The 21,523-nt window shown below is 39.1% G+C and overlaps 4 protein-coding genes across 5 annotated transcripts; 2 read left to right on the forward strand and 2 right to left on the reverse strand.

The window, feature by feature from the left end:
- Nucleotides 1-1,954: 1,954 nt before the first annotated feature.
- Nucleotides 1,955-2,941, forward strand: LOC120002741 (E3 ubiquitin-protein ligase RHA2A). Its single transcript, XM_038851530.1, has one exon. It carries the CDS (start codon nucleotides 2,086-2,088, stop codon nucleotides 2,563-2,565), a length of 480 nt encoding a protein of 159 aa, XP_038707458.1. The 5' UTR covers nucleotides 1,955-2,085; the 3' UTR covers nucleotides 2,566-2,941.
- Nucleotides 2,942-8,705: 5,764 nt separating this feature from the next.
- On the forward strand, nucleotides 8,706-10,601 carry LOC120001497 (alkane hydroxylase MAH1-like). The gene has a single exon (XM_038849858.1). The coding sequence runs from the start codon at nucleotides 9,045-9,047 to the stop codon at nucleotides 10,578-10,580; it is 1,536 nt and encodes a 511-aa protein (XP_038705786.1). The 5' UTR covers nucleotides 8,706-9,044; the 3' UTR covers nucleotides 10,581-10,601.
- Nucleotides 10,602-13,359: 2,758 nt separating this feature from the next.
- Nucleotides 13,360-15,504, reverse strand: LOC120002939 (zinc finger CCCH domain-containing protein 15-like). 2 transcript variants are annotated; one of them, XM_038851797.1, is made up of 3 exons: nucleotides 15,388-15,504; nucleotides 14,383-15,108; nucleotides 13,360-14,016 (listed from the first exon to the last, which is right to left on the reverse strand). In XM_038851797.1, exons 2-3 carry the CDS (start codon nucleotides 15,025-15,027, stop codon nucleotides 13,693-13,695), a joined length of 969 nt encoding a protein of 322 aa, XP_038707725.1. In that variant the 5' UTR covers nucleotides 15,028-15,108; nucleotides 15,388-15,504; the 3' UTR covers nucleotides 13,360-13,692. The 2 variants fall into 2 exon arrangements, with proteins under 2 accessions (XP_038707725.1, XP_038707724.1); XM_038851796.1 differs by having other exon boundaries at nucleotides 13,360-14,019.
- A 1,728-nt stretch (nucleotides 15,505-17,232) lies between these two features.
- LOC120001547 (quinone oxidoreductase-like) lies at nucleotides 17,233-19,930 on the reverse strand. The gene is made up of 5 exons (XM_038849929.1): nucleotides 19,560-19,930; nucleotides 19,111-19,249; nucleotides 18,639-18,865; nucleotides 18,280-18,537; nucleotides 17,233-17,670 (listed from the first exon to the last, which is right to left on the reverse strand). Exons 1-5 carry the CDS (start codon nucleotides 19,599-19,601, stop codon nucleotides 17,365-17,367), a joined length of 972 nt encoding a protein of 323 aa, XP_038705857.1. The 5' UTR covers nucleotides 19,602-19,930; the 3' UTR covers nucleotides 17,233-17,364.
- Between the last annotated feature and the right edge of the window lie 1,593 nt (nucleotides 19,931-21,523).

A 21,523-nucleotide genomic window follows, 5' to 3' on the forward strand; every position in this document is an offset into this window, starting at 1 on the left:
GGAGTCTTCTTACTTCTAAGAGCTTCTATTTTGATTATTTATATATTTTGTATTATTGGTGCCTTGAAAAGCAATATAGAATGAGATGGTGACATATAATTAGAATTTCTTTCATTAACGTTTGCTTGAAGACATATTCTTTTATTAGACCTTTCCATCTTAGGCGTCAATTAAATTAAAATATTTTTTTGAAACTTTGGTGTCCCTTCTCTTTTCCTACACTTTCACTCCGCCTCTCGAAAGTTTCTGAGTTCGATTTTTAATGGTAGTAATATATTTGTGCCTATGCGTTGGGCTCTGGTTCAAGTTATCATATCGTTAGGTAAGAAACTTATGTGTTGCATGACGATCCGAGTTTAAGCTCATATCAATTGTCCAAATGTCAAATTTATACGATATTCTCAATTAAAAAAAAAATTATTTGACGCAAAACTTTCAATAATTATCCAAAGGGTAGTGAGATGCAAATGAAACATAACTGTTTTAATTGTTTGACTATGCACAACTTGTGTGGCTTCATCCAATGATAATTTGACTTGACGCTGAGAGAGTGGTCGGTGGATACGCGGATCTTGTTGGACGGTGTAGATTGCATCATGAGGCTCTGTATGTCTCCTCTCTAATCAACCTTTGTTATTTTATGATCAGTCGTGGATTAGTTAAATCTTCAATTTGAACATTAGTCATTGAAGATCGCGGAAAAAATCTCTGAGAAAATCAGAGGTTGGTCCCTGTCTTAATTCATTAGCCTAATCAACCACCGCCCTATGCGGACTAGTTACCAGTCATTTATATTTTTATACACGCAATTTGCAGTTGTCGATTTGTTTATTATGTAACTTATACCTGTCTAATCATTTTAGATTTTTAAAAAAAATCTCACCACCTATGAATATGATGCCGCGTCCCCCAATTTCGTAACGAAACTATAATCGAAAATGGTAAAGATCTCAACAGTTAATAATTCATTTATTCTAACGATTGAGTTGAACGTACATGATGCAAGTGAATTTATAATCACATATGACTGAACCAGAAAGTTTAGGTACTGATTACCAAACACATGAACAAATGAGAGACCATTTGCTACCTAAAATATCTGATACCTGATTACCAAATTTGAGATGTCCACTGCCACTAATATAAATCGTGTATCTTCTGATTTCACTTAGATTTTCAGATGTTTGGTTTGTCTCCATCCAAATATCATAGGTTATAAAAGTGTTAGCGTATTTAAGTTAAGCTCGAACGACTAAAATTAGAAATCGTATTGCTTAGTCAAAAATTCATAAAAATAAATCCACCATCACCACTCTATTTCTTGAATGGGATCTTCCAGAAAAATGTCCTCTTTTTTTTTTTTCTTTTTTCTTTTCCATGGTGTTACCAGATGAAGAAGAATGATGAGTCGAAGATAAAAGTAAAATACTAAAAATGATATTAAACCAATGTAAAATAGAAGCATATAATAACAAAGGTGTTTTAGGTTAATACCAAAAAAATCGTTGGTTAAGATGGTTTAAGGTAATTGATTGCATATCTCAATGTATGTGCGTGGGTGGTCACATCTCTTAGCGTATGTGCGCGGGATATCACAGGTTCTAATATCTACTTTGATGTGCTTTGACATTAATTCCGCACGTGACTTTTGTTGTTGGTTCTAACACCCATTATGAAATAATTTGACGTTATTTTCGCATTAGGTTTTGACGTACGACTTAACCTGCTCATGTTGTTTGCAGGAATTGCCTTTGGCCGGTAAATTGACTATTGAGGTGAAGTCCGATGGATTGTTTTTCGAATGTTTACCTCCTAAAAAATGAACAAATAGTAGTTTACGTTCATATTGAAAAATGACAAAAAAAAAAAGAAGAGTAAAATTGATGAGGGTCCCACCACACATGGCGTGTTGATGAGACAAAGCCCCTCAAACCCGACATCACCACCGCCCGCGTACTCGCAAACATCACTCGCCTTTCCTTTGCCTTTCATCTCTCTCTCTCTCACGATCCCTCATTATATTTACGTGTAATCTTCTCTTATTGCTTCAGATTCCCTCTAATACAAGGCAAAAAGTGTGTGAACATGGGGTTACAGGGTCAGCTCAACGACGTCTCCTCCGATTCGATCCCTCTCCTACTCGTCGCACTCATCGCCAACTGCTTTAACTCTCTCCGCTCTTTCCTCTTCGGCCTCCTCCAATCCACCGGTATCTACCGATTCGGTCCGGCTCACGTCGAGGACGGCCTCTTAGGCTCAGGCCTGGCCGGTCTGATCGTGCTCGCGGAGCAGCTCAACTTGAACCGGCTCTTTTCATACAGGTATTGCTGTAATCGTGATTGTGGTAATAAGTGCGTGGTGTGCTTATCGATGCTTAGAGATGGAGACCAGGTGCGTGAGCTCTCTTGCCGACATGTCTTCCACAAGGACTGCTTCGATGGATGGCTTGATCATCTCAATTTCAATTGCCCTCTTTGTCGGTCTCCGCTTGTTTCAGACGAGCGCGTGACGGTCACGCGGAGACGCGTCGGTGAAGACCTTGTAGCGTGGTTTCCTATAAGGTGACGTGCCATGTTTTGATGAGGATGAATCGTAGCCATTCAATGAAACTACGACGCCGGATAGATTATAACGGGACGGTGACTTAACAGACGGTGGGGGCAATTATGAAATTGAATTTACCTGCTGCTTTTTTACTTTTTAAATTTAGGAGGGTGGCAGTGTTGACCGCGGCTTTGTTTTTCATGTTTTAATTTTTCCGGGGTCTTATTGTTTTTTTACCAGATGTAAAGTTTCTTTGCCATCTGTTTGTTTTAGAAATAAGGATGAGATGGGTTCTCTAGTATTGTATAATAACCTTATGATTAGGAATTTAGGAACTCTATTATAAAACAAAAAAAAGTTGAAATAAAAGAAAAGTAAAGTAATGTCCTTTCCTTTATGATAAAAAAAAAATGCTTAGGATGGAAAAATTATGGCAGAAATGAAGAGGGAACATTCTATGATCATATAATTTGTCGGTTATCCGACATTCCAACTTAATTGATCGAATGACAATAACTTAATTCGGGTTAGGAGGAAGAAGGGAATTGTCTATAGTTGAGACACGTTTTTCGGATGGACGAGATGGATTTATTCGAGATGGTTAACCACTTTTTTAACCATGAGAGGGAGGTCATTCAGAACCCGCTGGCTCCAGAACCGGCGGAAGTTCCCCACTCCGAGTCTCAATGTGAGGCACCTCTCTAATGAATATGGTAGTTATTATTGTCCATGTTGAGATAGTGAAAATTTTACATTGGTCAAGTCTTGGAATGTTAACAAGGTTAATGTAATTTTTCTGTCTCGGAATTTAGAGAAGTCCAAAATTTTGGATTTCAATGGGTTACCAAGTCAAGTTAGTTACAAAAACTAAAAACAGACAATATCAATACTCTCACTAAAAACAATATAATTTTGAGGCCATACGTTGTGTTTTGACTTAATTTACTCTATCATCAGTGGAAAATCTATATACGTGCGGGTCTAATAGTATAAGTTGGGATATATATGACATATCCAAAAGACAAATTTGTGTGAGTTTGCTGGGTTGTTATTATTCACACATGTAAGACAAAAGGTAACGTGATAGATCATAGATGGATCAATATCAAATAGCTTGACAGTTGATCATTTTCATGGGCTGGATTTTTGGCCGTGCAACTGTCAGTACTATACTACTCTACTAGTACTATGATTTTGATTTAAGCAAATGGTTTTCCATTATTCTTTGTTTGGGCGCGGGGACCACGAGAGGAGAAATACATAGAAATAAATGCTTCTCATGCTCTCATTTTCAATCATGGTTGATTTGTGTAATCATAGGTGATAGAGGGGGGGCTTTTATAGTGGTAATAATCTTGCTTCTTGTTTTCACAAATAGTTTTGACTCTTCACAACCAATTCTATTGATTGTGTTAATCTAACTTACCCCTACCAGGATTTGCACCATCAATAAATACAGAATGGGCATGAAAATACAATATTTTTCATGTTGTCGGTGGTGTTTACTATGCAAAGGAGTCTCACATTGTTTGGTGAAAGCGAAGTGATGTGATTTATAAGATGAAACCCAACTTTAAATACTTAAGTTTTAAAAGATAAAATCATACGAGTTTTGGACCCATAGTGAATAATACCAAGTCGATTGGGTTTCGCCAAACCTCTCTTCTATCAAACCAGTGACCAATCACCTCCTTCTCCTACTTCTCCATACGTAGAGATATTAGGCTAAAATGAATGAACCAACCAGAAACAACATTTACAAATGACCAAATTGTGTCTCTCTTGAATGAATGGCTAGTCGTGTTTGGGGATATGGATTGTGCCCTTCACATACTGGACAGTCTAATTTTAGTACACTAGTCACTATATATATATATCTCTTCGGAGACCAAATATATTAGTCCAAACCCAACTTGGAAATATTTTGGGCCAACTCGGACGTCAGCCCAAATTGGTATGGATAGGCTTTATATAACCCAGAGCACGAATACGGAGAGGGTTTCCAACCATGGACCAAGCCAATCATTTTCCGGGCCCTTGACATCAGGTATCGGGCCCATTCTAGAATGGAACCAGGCCTATTTTTTAAGTGATACTCGAATGTTCTGGTTTTGACAATAATACGAACTGAAAAGCATAAACGGACTGATCCCATCGAACCACCGAGAGCTTATACTCTTCTGACATAATACAGTCACCAAAAGTAAGTGTGTGTGTATATATATATATATGCCTTTGATACGAATATACAGTTATACAGAAAACATTACACATGTGAAGTTGAAAAGGACGAGATTCCGAGCCATTCGGTTTCTTTTCCCAGCAGCACTTACTGTAAAGGCTAAAGCCTGCATGAAATACCACTTTCATTTCACCAATAAACAAACCAAATCAAAGAATATTCTGGCACCCAAGGTTTCCCCAATTCAGATATAAATTAGAATCAACAGAAAAAGAAACACAACGGTTTATAGAGATTAGAGAGAGACTAAAGTCATTTATCTTCAATTTAAAGCTAATAAGCAAAACTACATCATGAGTGTAAGTGATGCATGCCCAGTAGCATTACAAACATGCCAACCCAACTACCCAACCCATAAAAAAGAAGGACAAAGAAAGAAAAATCTGTACCTCAAAACCCCCCCAAACTTCCTCAACAAAGTAGCTACCTCGTATGCGTCTCTTACATCCCATCCCATGTTTTACAACATTAATCCAAACCCTAATGATCATAAGTAAGAAAAGGGCAAAGCCAGTAACAAACGTACGTAAAGACACAAGGTCAAATAAGCAATAAAGACACCTAAAGTAAGCCATAGATCGGACCGCAACCCTCAATTCCCCGCCCTGCAATAATCCCGCTCTCCCAATTCTGCACTCCACACGTCTCATGGGCCGGGGCTAGAATCCAGGAGAGCGCAATTGCAGGGCCTTGTTTTGTTGTTTTGGACTAATTCATCATTCGCCGCCCAACCACAGCTGCCACCAGTCTCTCACTCCGTATCCACCGCCGGAGTTGAAAAACCCACCGCCCTCCATCAGGAATATTCACCAAACTGAGACCAACGTGCGAATATATAGCTCAAGTATCGATCAGTCCTAACAAAGTAAAGACTCTGAGGAGTCAGGAGGAGTGTGAGTGTGGGCATGAAGAGAGGCCATAGTGGCTCGTATATAAAGGCGAGATCATAGTCTTTTTAGTCCCAAGTGTGTAAATTTTTGGTGCATTTTTTTTTATTTGATTCGATAAAGTGACGTTGAAATATTGAGGCCAGTTCCACAGCAGGTGGGGTTAATAAGGGCATGTTTGTGAGGAATGCAAATAACTCCACTAACTCGATGACCGAGGAGTTTCTCCTTCTCGTTGGGGTTTTCATATACTATTAAATTCTTTCTACCAGAAGAGAGAAAAAGTGGGTTTGGATTATATTTTTAAAATATAATTGAGTGATAAATCAATAATCAGGTCATCATCTCACTGAGCTCGAGAGACAAAAGTGGTAGTAATGAACAACTTTTGAGTTTTACACCCTATTATTGTTAGTTGAGTTGGCCAGTCGTTGCCTTGGACGTTGTGAATGGAAAATCTTGGGAGCATTCGTTCATTTCCTTGGGCCAATCAAGGGAAATGGGAAATGATCAAACAATGAAACAACTCCCACCCACCTGTTTTAGTGCTTCTAATTATCGATATGATTGAGCAATGAATCACTACCGTTCTTCGCAAGAACACAAAATGCAAAAAGTTAATGTTAATTTTCCTTCTAAAAAAATTTCAAGATCTTGTACAAGTTCAAAATAAATGAAGATATGATCCACTCTTCCGGTCAAAAGGGTGTTCAAGACATCAGCGTGTGTGTGTATATATATATTCACACACACAAAAAAAAAATGAAGAAAAGGAGAAAAGTTGTGTAGGTGCTCAAACTACAATCGTTGAAAAGTCAAGGCCTGTCACCAACAATCTGTAAGACACGTAGTCAGAAGACAATCGAAAAGTCCTTGGTGCATATGGGGTGCTGGCCAAAGAGACTTTGACGGTCAAGTTAGTAAAGGTGGAAGCCACAAAAAGAGAGTTGCAATGGATGCAAGTGTGAGTATGTGACTGCGACAGTGGTGGATGGAGGCGCAACAAATAGAGTGTTTAGACAAAGAAAAAGTAGAAGAGAGTTATTAGGTTGGAGAGAGCACAGTATTTGCATATGTTCGGATCTACCTCTCCCTTCTCCTAGGAGAAAGAAAAGTTTATATAGGTAATGAAGATGATGTCAGGCCATGTGATGTCAGATCTCAAGGATGATATGATTTGAGAATGGCGTGTGTCTGAAAGATTGGCTGATAAGATTGGTAACAAAAAAATATGTCACCAATTACAACTCGTCCCTTGTGATAGGATGGGCGTGAGTTCCAAGGTTGCATGGAGTAGCAAACCTTGCATGCTTGATGCCGAAGAAAGGTTTGTAATTGGTCGAACCCTGACGTTGATTGACAATTGTAGCTAAGGCAAATGATGAGAGCGAGATGAAGAGGCTGCAGGTTGGACAACAAGTTGCCTGAACATAGAATGATGTGGACAAGACATCTAGTCATGCACAGATATGAACAGTAAAAGTTGAGCGTATAACTTTCATACCTTAGGCAGGCTGTGAGCCCGTTTGTGAATAGTCCAAGAAGATCATAGCGGACCTGTATATAAAGTGTAGGTGTTGAGCCTTATTAGTCAAAGATGTGAATGAGTTTCGAGCCATACCTAAGTAAAATGAGCTCGACCATTTTTGACCAATGCAAGTTGTAACGCATGGAAAAATTTACGCTTTTTTATGTTTGATTGATGGAAGAAGAAGAAGATAAAGCCAAATGCGTAAACAAAAGCAAAAGCAAAATCAAAATCAAAAAATGAGACTGATCGATGTAGAATTGCTTTACCATAGATTTGTCCATCACATAATCACAATAAAAAGGAAAAGCAAAAGATGTAAAGCTTTTTAATCCCAAAAGTCAGCGGCATGAGATTCCCTATTGTGACTTTTCTCAGTTGTACCAAAGTTTTTCCAATTTTCCTTAAGTGGATCCACTGTGCTGTCTATCTCCACTATCAACTGTTGGGTTGTCTCAATCCTTAATTGCAATCCAATCCAACTTTTATCGAATAGTTCCAATTTTAGCTCGATCAGCCTTGGTTTGAGTTTGAATTATATTCAAACATGAGGAGGGGCTCGATTAATATGGATATTCGGCAATGAATTTAATCCAATAATCCATCCTTGCCGTCCATTGGATTTTTGGATGCATTTTTGCATCTAAAGATAATGAGTGTAAAAATGTCCGTAGAAGTATTAGATGACGATTTTGATACTCACTTTCCCTCACCTCCACAAAGTATGAGTTAAAGTGATCTCGTGAGGGAGACGAAATATTTTTTTGAAATAAATTCGTGAAGGAAGCATAAAATTGTCCGTAGAGATACTCTTGAGCGGACTTTGCATGAAAAACCGAGTTTACTAGACAGATATCTAAACGAGGAGGAAGCCAAGTTGTGTCTTTTGCTGTCTAGTCAAAAGTTGACAAAAAGCGGCACAGGAGCCTCGTAACGGTACATGATCAAACAACAAGCGCGGCTCATGCAGAAGCCCATACACGGCCTTCTACAAAGCATCAACGGAGAGCACACGCACGCTTCTACTGCATTGGATCCCGTATGCGTGCGAATTGCGACGTCCACTTTTTTTTTTTTTCTTTTAATTTTTTTTTACAGTGGTTGATGGGAGTAGATGTGAAAGTAGCAACCACCACGTGAATATGCGTGAAAAAAAATAAAAAAAACACGACTTTTTATCCTTCTACGTGAGCTTTTATATATTATATTGTGACAGTCTCAAAAGAAAATGGTAAAATGTTGTTTGGCTAGCGTGCTTTGCCTGCTTCGTCCTTGTGGGCCCCTTCATGCTTTGCCCGCTTCTTCCTTGTCCCCCCCATTTACCTGAAACCGACCACCTTTATTGGGCTTATTGCGGGCCCTGAAGTTGGGTTTTGATGAGGCCTGCTGTGTTAGATATGGGCCTGAAGTGGAGTAGTCCTTACTCACCTAAATGATCCAGGTCCAGTAATGCACCCAACTGCACTATTAATTGACCACTCGCTGCCAGTCATTACAGGTTGGAGTGGAGGAGTTCAATGAAGAAAATGGGGACGAAGGTGCAACCCATTTTGAGTTTATGACATAAAACATAAATTGCACTAGAATGAATCATATAAATAATACATCGCCCATGACCCTTCAAGGATTCTCAGTATCAGATAATTAAGCTAGGATGCCCGACCCATGTCTTCTATAATTTCTTCTAGACATATTTATTGAATCCCATGCCTCATCCGGAAGAAAACTAATTAGCATAAGTACCAGCTCAACCTCTATATGCATGCTTCCAAGTCAAAAAATGCATAAATAGTCCTTCTATACAGCATTGTCTTAACCTGACAAGAACTATTACAATCGCAACATGGTGATATTTGGTTACCTTGGATCCATCCTGGTCCTGGCCTTCGTTTCCTTCATTTTCTTCTTCTTTAAATGCTGGCTTAGAAACCCAAATAACGGCCTTCCATGGAATTGGCCACTCTTCGGGATGATACCTACATTGTTGTTCAACCTCCACCGGTTCCCAGACCGAGTTACTGAGATTCTAGAGAGAAGCAAAGGTACATTCTTACTCAAAGGTGTCTCATACTGTAACATGGATATGTTATTCACTTGTGATCCCACCAATGTGCACCACATAAGCAGCACAAATTTCTGGAATTATTGCAAAGGCCCCGAAAACAGAGAGTTTTTTGACTTTCTAGGAAATAGCATCTTCAATAGGGATTTTGAAGAATGGAGTCATTATAGAAGGTATGTCCATTCTTATGTCAACCATAAAGATTTTCATCAATTCCTGCCAAAGATCATCGCTGCTGGCGTAACTGAAGGCTTAATTCCTGTTCTTGATCATGTATCAAAGCAAGGCCAAGTGGTGAACTTCCAAGATATGTTCAAAAGGTTTGTGTACGATATTGCTTGGATGATGTCTACTGGATATAACCCTAAGAGCTGTTCCATCGGATTCCCAGAGAATCTATTTTTGAAGGCTATAGATGATGCATGTGAAGCAATATTTTCTCGTCATCTCTTGCCAGGATATGCATGGAGGTTGCAGCGGCGGCTAGGGATAGGGAAAGAGAAGAAATTAAGCAATGCTCAGAAAATCACAAATCAAATTGCATCAAAATATATATCAATGAAGCGAGAAGACTTGAGCAAACAATCAGAACACAAAGCAGATGAAGAAGGCTTTGATGCACTATGGTGTTTCCTCACAGATCATGAGGTTGCTGGCTCACAGAGTGAGGAATTTATAACATTCAGTACTTTAGGTTTCGCGTTTGCAGCCTACGACACATCTAGTGCAACTCTGGCTTGGTTCTTTTGGCGACTTTCCAAGAATCCAACCGTGGAAGCTAAAATCAGAGAAGAGCTTCACAACAATTTTTCACTGAAAGGAGCTAAGAGCTTGAAAACAATATTCAGCAAGGAAGAGTTGACTAACTTAGTTTATCTCCATGCGGCTTTGTGTGAAACACTAAGGCTGCATCCAACAGCCCCCTTTAACCGAAGGAATCCAGTTAAAGCAGATATTCTTCCAAGCGGCCATCATGTCACTCCAGAAACAAAAGTTTTGTTGTCAGCATATGCAATGGGAAGGATGACTTCCTTATGGGGAGAAGATTGCCATGAATTCAAGCCAGAGAGATGGATCAATGAGAAAGGTACAATTAAATATGAGACAACTCGCAAGTTTTTCTCTTTTGGCGCAGGACCAAGGATTTGTCCAGGGAAGGATGTGGCTATGACTGTATTGAAGACTGCTGCAGCAACCATAATTTATAACTACTTTGTTGAAGTGGTGGAAACCCACCCTGTGATTCCAAAAGCTAGCATTCTTCATGAGATGAAGCATGGCTTGAGGGCTAGGATTAGAAGCAGGTGGGCTGATTAAGTGGTGCTATATTGGGGTGGTTTCACAGTGTTGTTTAATAAGTGACTGTGTTATTTTTACGCTAGTGTAGCCCCTGACAAGTATTGTGGTTGCTGGATTCTTGGGAACCTATTTTTCTTTTGAATCGCCAAATTTTACTTAGAAAGTTTGTTTTGTATTGGTAAGAATTTTTGGATGAGGATAGGACATAGACATTGTAACAACTAATACAAGTCTTGATGAGTAGGCAACGTAAAAAAAGTTCATTATGAGTAGGCGAACACTAGATCACAAGGGCAAGCCATTCAAAAGATTTGCTTTATAGTGTGTTTGGATTGAGGGATTTGGGGGAAGGGAAGAGAAGGGAAGAAAAGGAAATCTTCCCCCTAATTCTCTCCAAATCCCTCCCTTTAATGAAATCTTTATCCCAATCCTCTTCAAATCCCTCTCCTTAATTTTTTTCTAAACTATTCAAACAAAGGAATTAGAAGGAAACTCCCTTTCCCTTCTCTTCCCTTCCCCCCAAATCCCTCAATCCAAACACATTATTAATGTGCATCAACTCTGCTCTAGTAAACTAAGGATGTTCAAAGTTCAGACTCCAAATTTTAATTTGAGTGCAAAGAAAGATTTTAATAAGGGCCACAAAGATAGTGTCAACCAAGACTGGTCTATTAACTTCACTTCCATCAGAACTACAGGAAGGACTCTCAGGCTTTTAACATTGGATTGTAGCAACTTTCAGAAAGGCCTATTCCTACTTTTTGGGTTTTGCCTGGTAATCAATAGAAACTACACTTGACCTTCGCCAAAAGGTTGCGGAAGAAATAAATTTGGTTGTACACAAATTTTTACATCTGGGAGGAAAATACTTCTTGGACTTGAATTTACATGGATATATTATACATTGCTGTATAATGTCCTCTAATCCTCTACTCTTATCATCTTAATGGAATTCTATGACTTATCAGAGAAAGAAACATCTCGAACAGGATTCAGAAACAAGCACCGTTAATTGAAGAAAATCACCATGAAATTAGTAAAATGTTTAATTAACGAATCATATGATATAAATTAATATAATGCTGGAAACTAAAAGAACCTAACGTTATAAAATGATACCTCTAATATATTAAAGCATATGTCAAAGAGATTACTGGTTATATGAATTGATAACTTACAGTTTCTTATTAGCAAAAGAAAACTTATAAAAGAACTATAATAAGAGGCTGCTTAGTTTTACTAGAATCAGAGTCCATTATCACCGTTTTTTATTTTATTGTTGCTGAATTTATATAATCACCAAGCATATTGCATATATGGGTATCGACCTCTGAATTATCTTATCTAAAGCAAAAAACAAACAGGATAGAGGTAAGAAATTAAGCAAAAATTCCATCCCACAAATCACTAATAGCTCTACGTACACTCAATTTTCAAACTAAATATTCACAATCAGAAAACATTAAAAGAATGGCGGACACCGTGTCAGATCATTACCGTTTCCCAGAGTGGACTCACGTTTCGCGACCGACTCAATCTTCGAGCTTTGGCTCTGCCTTGTTCATCTTCAAGTCGGCGTCATGGGAGGAAGCTGGTCGGAAGCTCATCCGAAATCTCCTCGTTTAGGTCACCGGCAGTAAACAGACGACGACAGCCGGTTACAAGCTCAGAAAGCCTCCGGTTCTAAATTGAGTAAATTCAGAGGAAAGGGCATCCTGGACCGATCTAGTGGTGGCAAGCTATGAAGTGTGAGACATTATTGGGCTTTACCGTAGACCACAAGAATTAAGAAGCAGGGTTTTGGATGAGGCCTGATGGAAATAGTAATTTGGGCATGTAGTACAAGAGTTTTGGGCCCAGAAGAGCCCGTCCATGCACGCACCCTGCGTTCGTATTGATTGGTCAGTCGAAATAAAAACAGGTGCATTCCCAAATTATTAGTTGTCTGCTTTTGTCGGATTTTTGTGATAGCAAGCAACCATGGATTTTTGGGTCAGGTATTCAGGTAGATTCAAATGCTTCATTTTTATCCAGAGTAAGAAGTTCTTTGTAGGTTCGAATCGCAATCGATGAAGAAAATGGGTCAAAAGTGCTCAAGTTTGCTTGTCGTGCTTCAACGGCTGGAAGGCCATTAAGATTTAAGGTGCATCGTTCAGCTAATGGGCTTCTGTATGACCTTGATAAATAGGCCACGCTGATCCACTGGACTGGTCGCATTCCATTGAATAGACTAAAATTACTAGATGTATGGACTTAATGCTAGAACTGACCCACCATGACTATATTTTCATTTTCGTCTCTAAATAAAACTTCTTTTGATTTGCGTCGCGCCTAGGCAAGGCATAATTAATCTGGGAATGACATCCAACTTAATTGGTAATATATTCTCACACTTAGACTTAGGTGTAGCCGTGTAGCGTTCGATCCCCTCCCCATCCAATTCAATGTATCAGAAAAAGTCATAATTAATCCGGCAGAATGCACATGATGTCCTCTTATCCTGTACCTCGTCATCTTTGAGCTTACATAAAATCAATAAAGAGAGAAAATATCGGGCAGGATTCAGAAACATGGGCCATGAATTCAAACATCATATGGAACTATGGAAGCAATGCCATCTATCAAGCAAGATCTAAAAGAACTTTTTTGGGCCAGCTTTAAATACCCAATGGATAACTCCGGACCATAAATGAAACTCATTCCCCTGGGCTCATACCTTCATGAACGCAACAGATAATATAGCAAGTGAATGTAGAAAACAATGCCATTAAAAAAATAAAGTAGGAAACGTTATAAAGAAACTCCAAAATGGGGTTATTTATTTTACTAGAATCAGACTCGTGACACCATTACAACTTCTATTTTGGTGTTGCTTGGGGTTTATATCATCAGTTCATCACCAAGCATGTATAGCAGTATGGGTATTGAACTCTCAATGTCTATATCTAGAGAAACAAAAAAAAAGCTAAGGTAAGATACAGTCATCAAATTAAAGCACAATAAGCCTCTCTTTGGTCCTCCTTTCAAATCCCCACCCTCCCGGCACCAAAGCCCTCTCCCAGCAACATTTTTATTTCCTGTTACCCCTGGCTTCCTAGCTATATTATATACCTCAACCTGCATATTGTAATTACCTGCCCAGCTTGATTGCCCTGTGATTCAGGCGGGCCATGAAAGACTTCTCCTCATCAGTGAGTGCATGGCGGAAGTGGCATCGATGGCCATAGGGGCAGACATCGCCTGCGAGGACCATCCTGCAAACCTCGGTCTTGTAGCGAGGGTGGCGGATCACTGGGCGGAGCTCATGCATGCCATGGGCAAATTGACAGTGATCTCCGTAAGGGCAAGTGCCAGTCTCCTCCCATTTGTTGCACAGTTCAGTCTTGAACATGCCTTGGTTGTACACCTCAAGCATCACCGGCTCCTCTTTCTTCCCTCCACCCACGTATACTTTCTGCTGTGTTTATTAATTATCCGATATAAGTAAATACTAAATCACATAAGAAAATCAGAGAAAGAATCGCAATTATGTCAATGTGTTCCTCCTATTTCTTCACTAATCCCCTATCACCAAATTGCATAAAAAAATAAATCGAAACAGTGCTCATTAAGTACGATCGAATGTTATTAACGGTTTTAATCCTCCACCTGTTTTAACTTATGATTTGACCCGGATCCAGGTAAACAAGAAATTAAGCAACGATTCTACAGTTACCTGAGAGGTCTACCTCAATTTTATCCAGTCTATCAAATTGTAATTTTCACAATCAGAAAATTAAAAAAGAAAGAAAAATTTGAGAATACCGCGTTAGATCATTACCGTTCGGCCGAGTGGACTCACATTTCGTGGCCGATTCACGCTCCTTGTTTTGGTTGTGGCCCCTGCCTGGTTCATCTTCAAGTATCCATCGGACCTGACGGACACGCTCTTTGGTAGCGTTGCCCTCCCTACGTCCATGCCTCTTATAACGCTGGTCGGACTCGCATCGGACATCTCTTCATTTTGGTCACCGCCAATATACAGACTACGAAATCCGTTCACAAGCTCAGACGGCACGGGGTTCTGATCATAATCAGAGGAGAGGAAGTGTTTCTGGACGGAGGACTGTAGCAGGAGGCTGAGGCGGTTGTTGAGCTCGATATTTATAGATCGGAGACTGGCGTTCTCTTGGCGGAGAATGCGAGCTATCTCGGCAGCCTTGCGGAGGCGAGTGAGGCAAAGAGCGTATTGGTTGATCATATCCTGGTGCTGTGTCACGAGGCTGGAGTGATAGAGACGGTCGTCAGTGACGGAGGAGGATGCGGTGGAGTAGGCTTCACTTTGGCAAAGAGCGTATTGGTTGATCATATCCTGGTGCTGTGTCACGAGGCTGGAGTGATAAAGACGGTCTTCAGTAACGGAGGTGGAGGAGTTGGAGTAGGCTTCAGTTTGGCTGTTCTCTAGAGTATTTAGAACTGAGTTCATGGCGCTGGTGACAAGGTCGGCGTAAGCTACAGCAGAGGCTGCAGAGCCGTCTTTTTGTATCTCTTATTGATCGATCTCTTGCTGAAAGCAAATCGTAGAACGCAGAATGATTCTGTTAATCTTCAATTTATGAGCTAAATCAACATTATCACAAAATGATGCAGAATTTACAGAGAAATCAAGCTAGCAAAAATTCGTCATATACTCAAACAACTCTAAATAGCAATCAATCGGAAAAGTTTCTTCAATCAAAATAAATAATTGATCTAGAACTTCTAGCATTGAATTAGCAGTTATTCATCAAAATTATGCCGTCAGTAGTTCATAACAGGAATCAAATCGATATGAGAGGACGCTCACCTGAATTGCTGTTTGGAGTGAGAAAGGGAGAGAAGCAAGGGTTTTAGAGAGAGAAGCAGGTGTGAGAAATAGGGAGCGCATGCGGTTTTATAGGAGAGAGTAGTGGAGGCAATGAAAGTAATGATTCACGAAGAGAGCACTCGGTGCCAGAAACCGTTAAAACAAACCTTTCGCGATGCCACTGAACTCTTCCAAGCAAGATGGTTTTCTATTTCCCACTATTCCCTTTCATTGGCGCCCTTTTGGTTTCAAAAGGGTATTTTAGTCTCTTCAAAAAAACTGAGTGTTTCGTCGGTAACGTCGGCTTCGTTTGTACATTTTTAAGCGTACGATTTCGATCACATGCATCCGCGACAGCCAGCAACACTGGAGAATCTTATGAAATGACTTTAGTAACCCCAATGATAAATATCGTATCCCAATATTCTTCCATCAGAGTTGGACGTCCGAGATCCGAATGAATTCGTCAACTTCACGTGATGCACATAAAATTATATGCGTACAACGCAATAACTGAGATACTTGAGATATGTATCATTACAGAAATATTGACAAAGACAACATCGCGCTCCTTCCCATTTCTTCTAACATGGTAAAAGACATTTTGCACTGTAATCATGTAAAAACAGTTTCACACTGGTAAAAATTCATAAAATGAGTTAATCTTAATACAATGATTGAAAATTCAGATGATCTACTTTACATGTTTAATTTGTTTTCTACTTCATTTTATTTAGATATGAAGTCAATTAGAAGCTTGAATAATTATTGAGACTGTGAAGGGGTTTGGTTGCGGTTAGGGAGGTATCTTTGCTTGGTTATGAAGCTAATGGATAGTTAGTTGGTTTTCATGGAGAATCTGATTTAACAAGTCAAGATCAATGAAGACAAAGACACGCCATTTGGGAAGCTAAAACCCATCATGTTGAGTAGTTTGCTTCCTTATCACACCTTATAACTACCACTTTTGTTTTCATACCGGATGTCAAACATCTGCTGAAATGTGTACCTCAAAGGCCACTCATGATCTCATAGTACAGGATGAGGAGGAGATGAGATAGATTTGGGCCAAACAACTTGAAATATTGTTCATGTTATGAACCTAATTACCTAATGACCGCATCCTTCAAAGGCGTCTCAAGTGTTTGAGGTTGAACTTACACTTATAAACCACATCGTTGACTTACACAAAACCGATGTGCGAATTTTTACAAGTCTTAACACATTATAAGCACGTTTACAGTTTTTCACTTTTATGGTTGTTATGTGACCAAACTAATAGACATAGTGGTTTCTCTCTCATCTTCATCACAGCCTGGCTTTGGTTAGGTGTCATGGATAATAACTCATTCTCCTTTTTTTGATAGTAATATATCTCTACCGAATACAAGAAGAGTACACAGTCCATAGTCCATACTTACTGTTCAGTCTGTTCTCGACATGCATAATTAGTTGAAACATCACGTACAGTTGAATGAACCAGAAAAAAGTTTCAAAAAAAAAAAATCATGAAGCCTCCTCTAGTCTTCTTACTTGCTGACTAGGAAATACCACCTCCAAGACACCAAAAGAACACTTAAAATCTTCTAACTAATTAACTAGTTAACTAACAAGACTCAACACTAACAGCTCGTAGGTTCTCTAAGGAGATGTAAGCGTACTAGACTTACTTTGATCGTCACAGGAGCCTAATATGTGAAATTGAACAGTTGAAATTTTCTGGAGAACTTTCTGTTGGGTTTTTTCTTCCGGTTAAATAGCTAAAAAACTGAATAATGCAAAATTTTAAAAGGGAAGTTCTTGCACCACAGAATATTGAATATATATATATATATACAATTTCAATAACCAACTAATTTATAAAGTGGCTTATAGCCATCTCTCAATGCACCTTGTTCAAACAAGCATATATATGTAAATAAGGTAGAAGCTGCTCAATCACCAAATTAATACAGGTGGAGATTAAAGACTTCCGACTTACGGTATCAACACAACTGAGCCAGAAGTTTTTCGGCTCTCGAGATCTCTGTGTGCCTGTGCAGCCTGTGACAAGGGGTATCTGTGGTTTACGTGAACCCTTAAGACACCCGAAGCCACATTAGCAAACACCTCTCCAATATTTTCCAGCATATCTTCTCGAGTCGAATTGTACCGCCTGAACGTAGGCCTTGTCAAAAACAGAGATTTTACTCCAAGTGCTGTTGGTGGAACTGGATCTGGTTCACCCGATGACTGCCCGAAGATCACCATGTACCCACGTATCTTTAAGCATTCCAAGGAACCCTGATAATGATGAACATCCCATAAGGAGTTATTTTCCAAAGATTTTAACAGAAAATAGCGCAAATTAGCCCTACGCAAACTCTTCTAGCAGCTGAATTGGTCAATCTTGATCGAGTTATCCCCTAATGTGGGAAAACCCGAAATTTGGTTGTTGATTCTAAGCATGCAGCTAGTGACCAACTTGCATTAAAACTCGTGAGAGAGTTTAATTCACAAGAATATCGCCAGCCAAACCACCAAGAAAGCAGGATAGGGAAGAGATGGTGGAGAATTCGGGCAAAACTTCAATGGATTCAAAATTTGGAATAATTGGTCTTTAGGTTGATAGGATCATCCTTTACAATTTCAAGATCGATAACAACATGACATAAGCAAATAAGGGTAAAAAAAAAAAGAGGGGGTGGGGTGGGGGAACTAAAAAAGCAAAACCACATCATATAGTCCCCATAGGGTGTACCTTGCAACGACACCATCCACTATTCCTCTGCATCCAGTTCCCCACGCAAAATAACCAAGTAAAGAATGCAAAATGCGTGCACACACATAAACACACTGACCATTTGGCTACCATCCAGCAAATATCTAATCAATAAAGTAATTCCCGGTTACCTGAAAGGTGTCTTTTCCCACAGAATCATAAACAACGTCAACCCCATTTCCTGATGTTATCTCATTGACACAGGTAACAAAGTCCTCATCTTTATACATTATAACATGGTGACATCTGTCATCCTTGGCTTGACCTGCCTTCTCTTTGGTTGAGACAGTTCCAATGACAGTGGCTCCAAGGGACTTTGCCCATTGGCATAACAAAGACCCAACTCCCCCTGCTGCCGCATGAACAAGAACTGTGTGCCCCCTTTCAACCTCCAATAAGGGAAGGGAAACATCATTCAAGTTCAACGGTAGGAGTTACTAAAGGTTTCCTCTCGATGCTGGAACAAAATCAGGAATTAATAAGAACCTACCTTGAAGCAATGGTGGAGTAGATATTGAGTCGTCATACCCTTAAGCATGACTGATGCTGCAATGATAGGATCAATGTTGGGAGGAAGAGGCACAACATGGTTTGCAAGGAGGATCTGCTGTTCAGAATATGAACCCATTGTTTCACCTGCATAAGCTATGAGATCTCCAACTTTCCTACCAGTCAATCCAGGGCCTACAGCCGTCACCTCCCCAACGGCCTCCACACCTGCAAATTCATCAAATATTTTAAATTTAAACAAGTCATTCAGTCACCACAGTTAAATAGAAATGAATGGAGAAAACGAGTACACGCAGTGAGTTCCCTTTGAATTTCTCATGGACTCATGTAGTCGACCCCAAACTTTTGGGATAAAGACTTGGATGATGATGATGATTCAGTCACCACTGTAATGGCAATGAGAAATCCATTATTGATCTAAGCAGAGTGAACTACAAGATCCCAAAGTGAACCTGGAGTGAAGGGCGTGGGGACTTTATAAACTCCATTGCGAATGTAGACATCAACAAAATTAAGCCCAATAGCTTTGTTTCTAACACGTATCTCGCCCTCCCCTGGCTCCCCTATCTCCACATCTTCCCACTTCAAAACCTAGCATCACACATATCTAACATCATAAATACAATCACAAGAATTGCAATCAATTGCTCTTACAAATGGCAATATCGCAGTCAAAACACTAGTTGCCCCTAACCTGAACCTAAAAAAACAAAGTCTCCAACAAGAGATCATATTCATAAGAATGACTCATACCTACAGTACTTTCAAGTAAACATTCTTTCAATGATGATCATCACATTAACAAGTTGACTAATAAAATCGTAAGCGGTTCAAGCAAATCATCAAACACAACACGTACGCTAATTCTACATTCGAAAAACGCATGATAAAAAAGAGATACCTCGGGTCCACCGAATTCATGAACTCTAATAGCCTTGACCATTTTTGTTGGGACTGGTGCGCTTCAGTTTCGGTAAGTGAATTCGCTAATTTGACCACTGATTCTCGGCTCGCAAGCGCAGAACTTTTCAAGTAGATTCGTTGAGGAAAAGACATTAGTCTGTCTGAAACTCCTTGTAATCATCGGCACAGGACAGGCGAAGACAACCGAAGTAACATCCTTATCGTTATTATTCATCAAATTTCTACTCCACCCACAAAAATCCAACTTCGGCGGGCGCGAAGAAAGCTGATCGGATTAATCAAGTCGTTTAAGTTGAGTTGGGTTGAAAGGTTTGTCGCAGAACACTCTTACTTGGGTGGGGAAAAAAAATATTTATATGTATGGACTTTGCTTAGATTAAATTTGGGATCTACTTAATTGACATCTATATGTCTGAGTCTTAATTGAGATTAAATTTCGAATATATTTAATTGATGAAATAATATTTGATTTAAATCCGAATAAATATTGTGCAGTGTAATGGACCAACCAAAAGTGCATGGTTTTGCCCTGGTCTAGGTATGATCAAATTAAATATTGATGGAGATGTTTTCTTAGACAATGATGCTATTGGAGTGGGTGCCATTTTGAGAGATCATCATGGTAATCCATTATTCTGCTTTTCTAAGAAAGTTGTTAGACGAGTTGATTCCACCTTTGCAAATTTGTTGACTGTTAATTGAACCCTTACCTACATCGAAGAAAGAGGCTATCGTGATTTTATCTTAGAGTTGGATTCGTCCAGTATTGTTCAAGCTTTAAGTACTGATGACTGGTTGGACTCTCGTATGGGGTCATTTTGTGAGCAAAACCAAGGCTATTATGGCTAGACTTGGGGTTGTCAAGTGTCAACACGTTTGTCGATCAGGTATTGAGGTTGCTCATCCGTTAGCAAAAATGTCTAAGTTTAGACTTGGGAGTTCCATTTGGGTTGTTTTCTGTCCAGTGAAAATTGTCCCCTTGTTAGGGAAGATATTTTCCTTCTGCGCAATGTTGCTCGTTCTTAATGAAGTGTTTTTCCTCAAAAAAAATTTTTTCAAAGAAGTAAATTGGATAATAAATTAATCTGAGTAGGGTTGGGATAAGATTTTTATATTTAGACCCAAATTTTAGATATATAATTTATATTTAAATTTCGTTTAATTGAGACGATAAATTAGACCGAATAGAATTTTATCACGCCTAGGGTGCGTTTGGTATGAGGGTAAGAATTTAGGGGTATAATTTGTTACCCATGTAAATGTTACAAGGGTAATAATAATTATGGAGAATAAGTGTTACCCTTGTTTGGTAAAAAAGGGTAAAATTTATCCAAGTATTCATTACTCTTGTTTGTTACGACTATACATTACTGGTGTAATACAGTTACCATTGTTTGTTATTATTGTAATGAACCAAACTAGAAAAAAGTGAGATTATGTTTTTTATTGTTACGACTATCATGTACCAAAATTTTAAAAATATAGATACATATGCATATATATACACACACAGTCAGACATATATATATAATAACAATTGTTAACAATTTCAACAAAATAATCTGATAACATTCAAATCCATGACAAAGACGTAACACAAGAGTAGGGGTCATCATTTGGCCCGCGGGCCTAGGTCCAAGCTCGGCCCTGCCCGACCCTTTGGGCGGGCATGGGCTCCATTTTTTGGGTCAGCCTAACCCGAAGCCAGACACCTCATCCCAATTTTGGCTCAGCCCGAGCCCAACCCAAGCCCGACATTATTTATTTTTATATATATATAATATGTATATATTTATATTTATATATATATATATATAAAATATGTATGTATATATATAATACACACATACACAGACAGTGCATATGTATATATTTATGTGTGTGTATATGTATATGTGTGTGTGTGTGTGTGTATATATATATATATATATATATATATAT

Source organism: Tripterygium wilfordii, chromosome 7 (assembly GCF_013401445.1).
Source record: "Tripterygium wilfordii isolate XIE 37 chromosome 7, ASM1340144v1, whole genome shotgun sequence".
NCBI lineage: Eukaryota > Viridiplantae > Streptophyta > Magnoliopsida > Celastrales > Celastraceae > Tripterygium > Tripterygium wilfordii.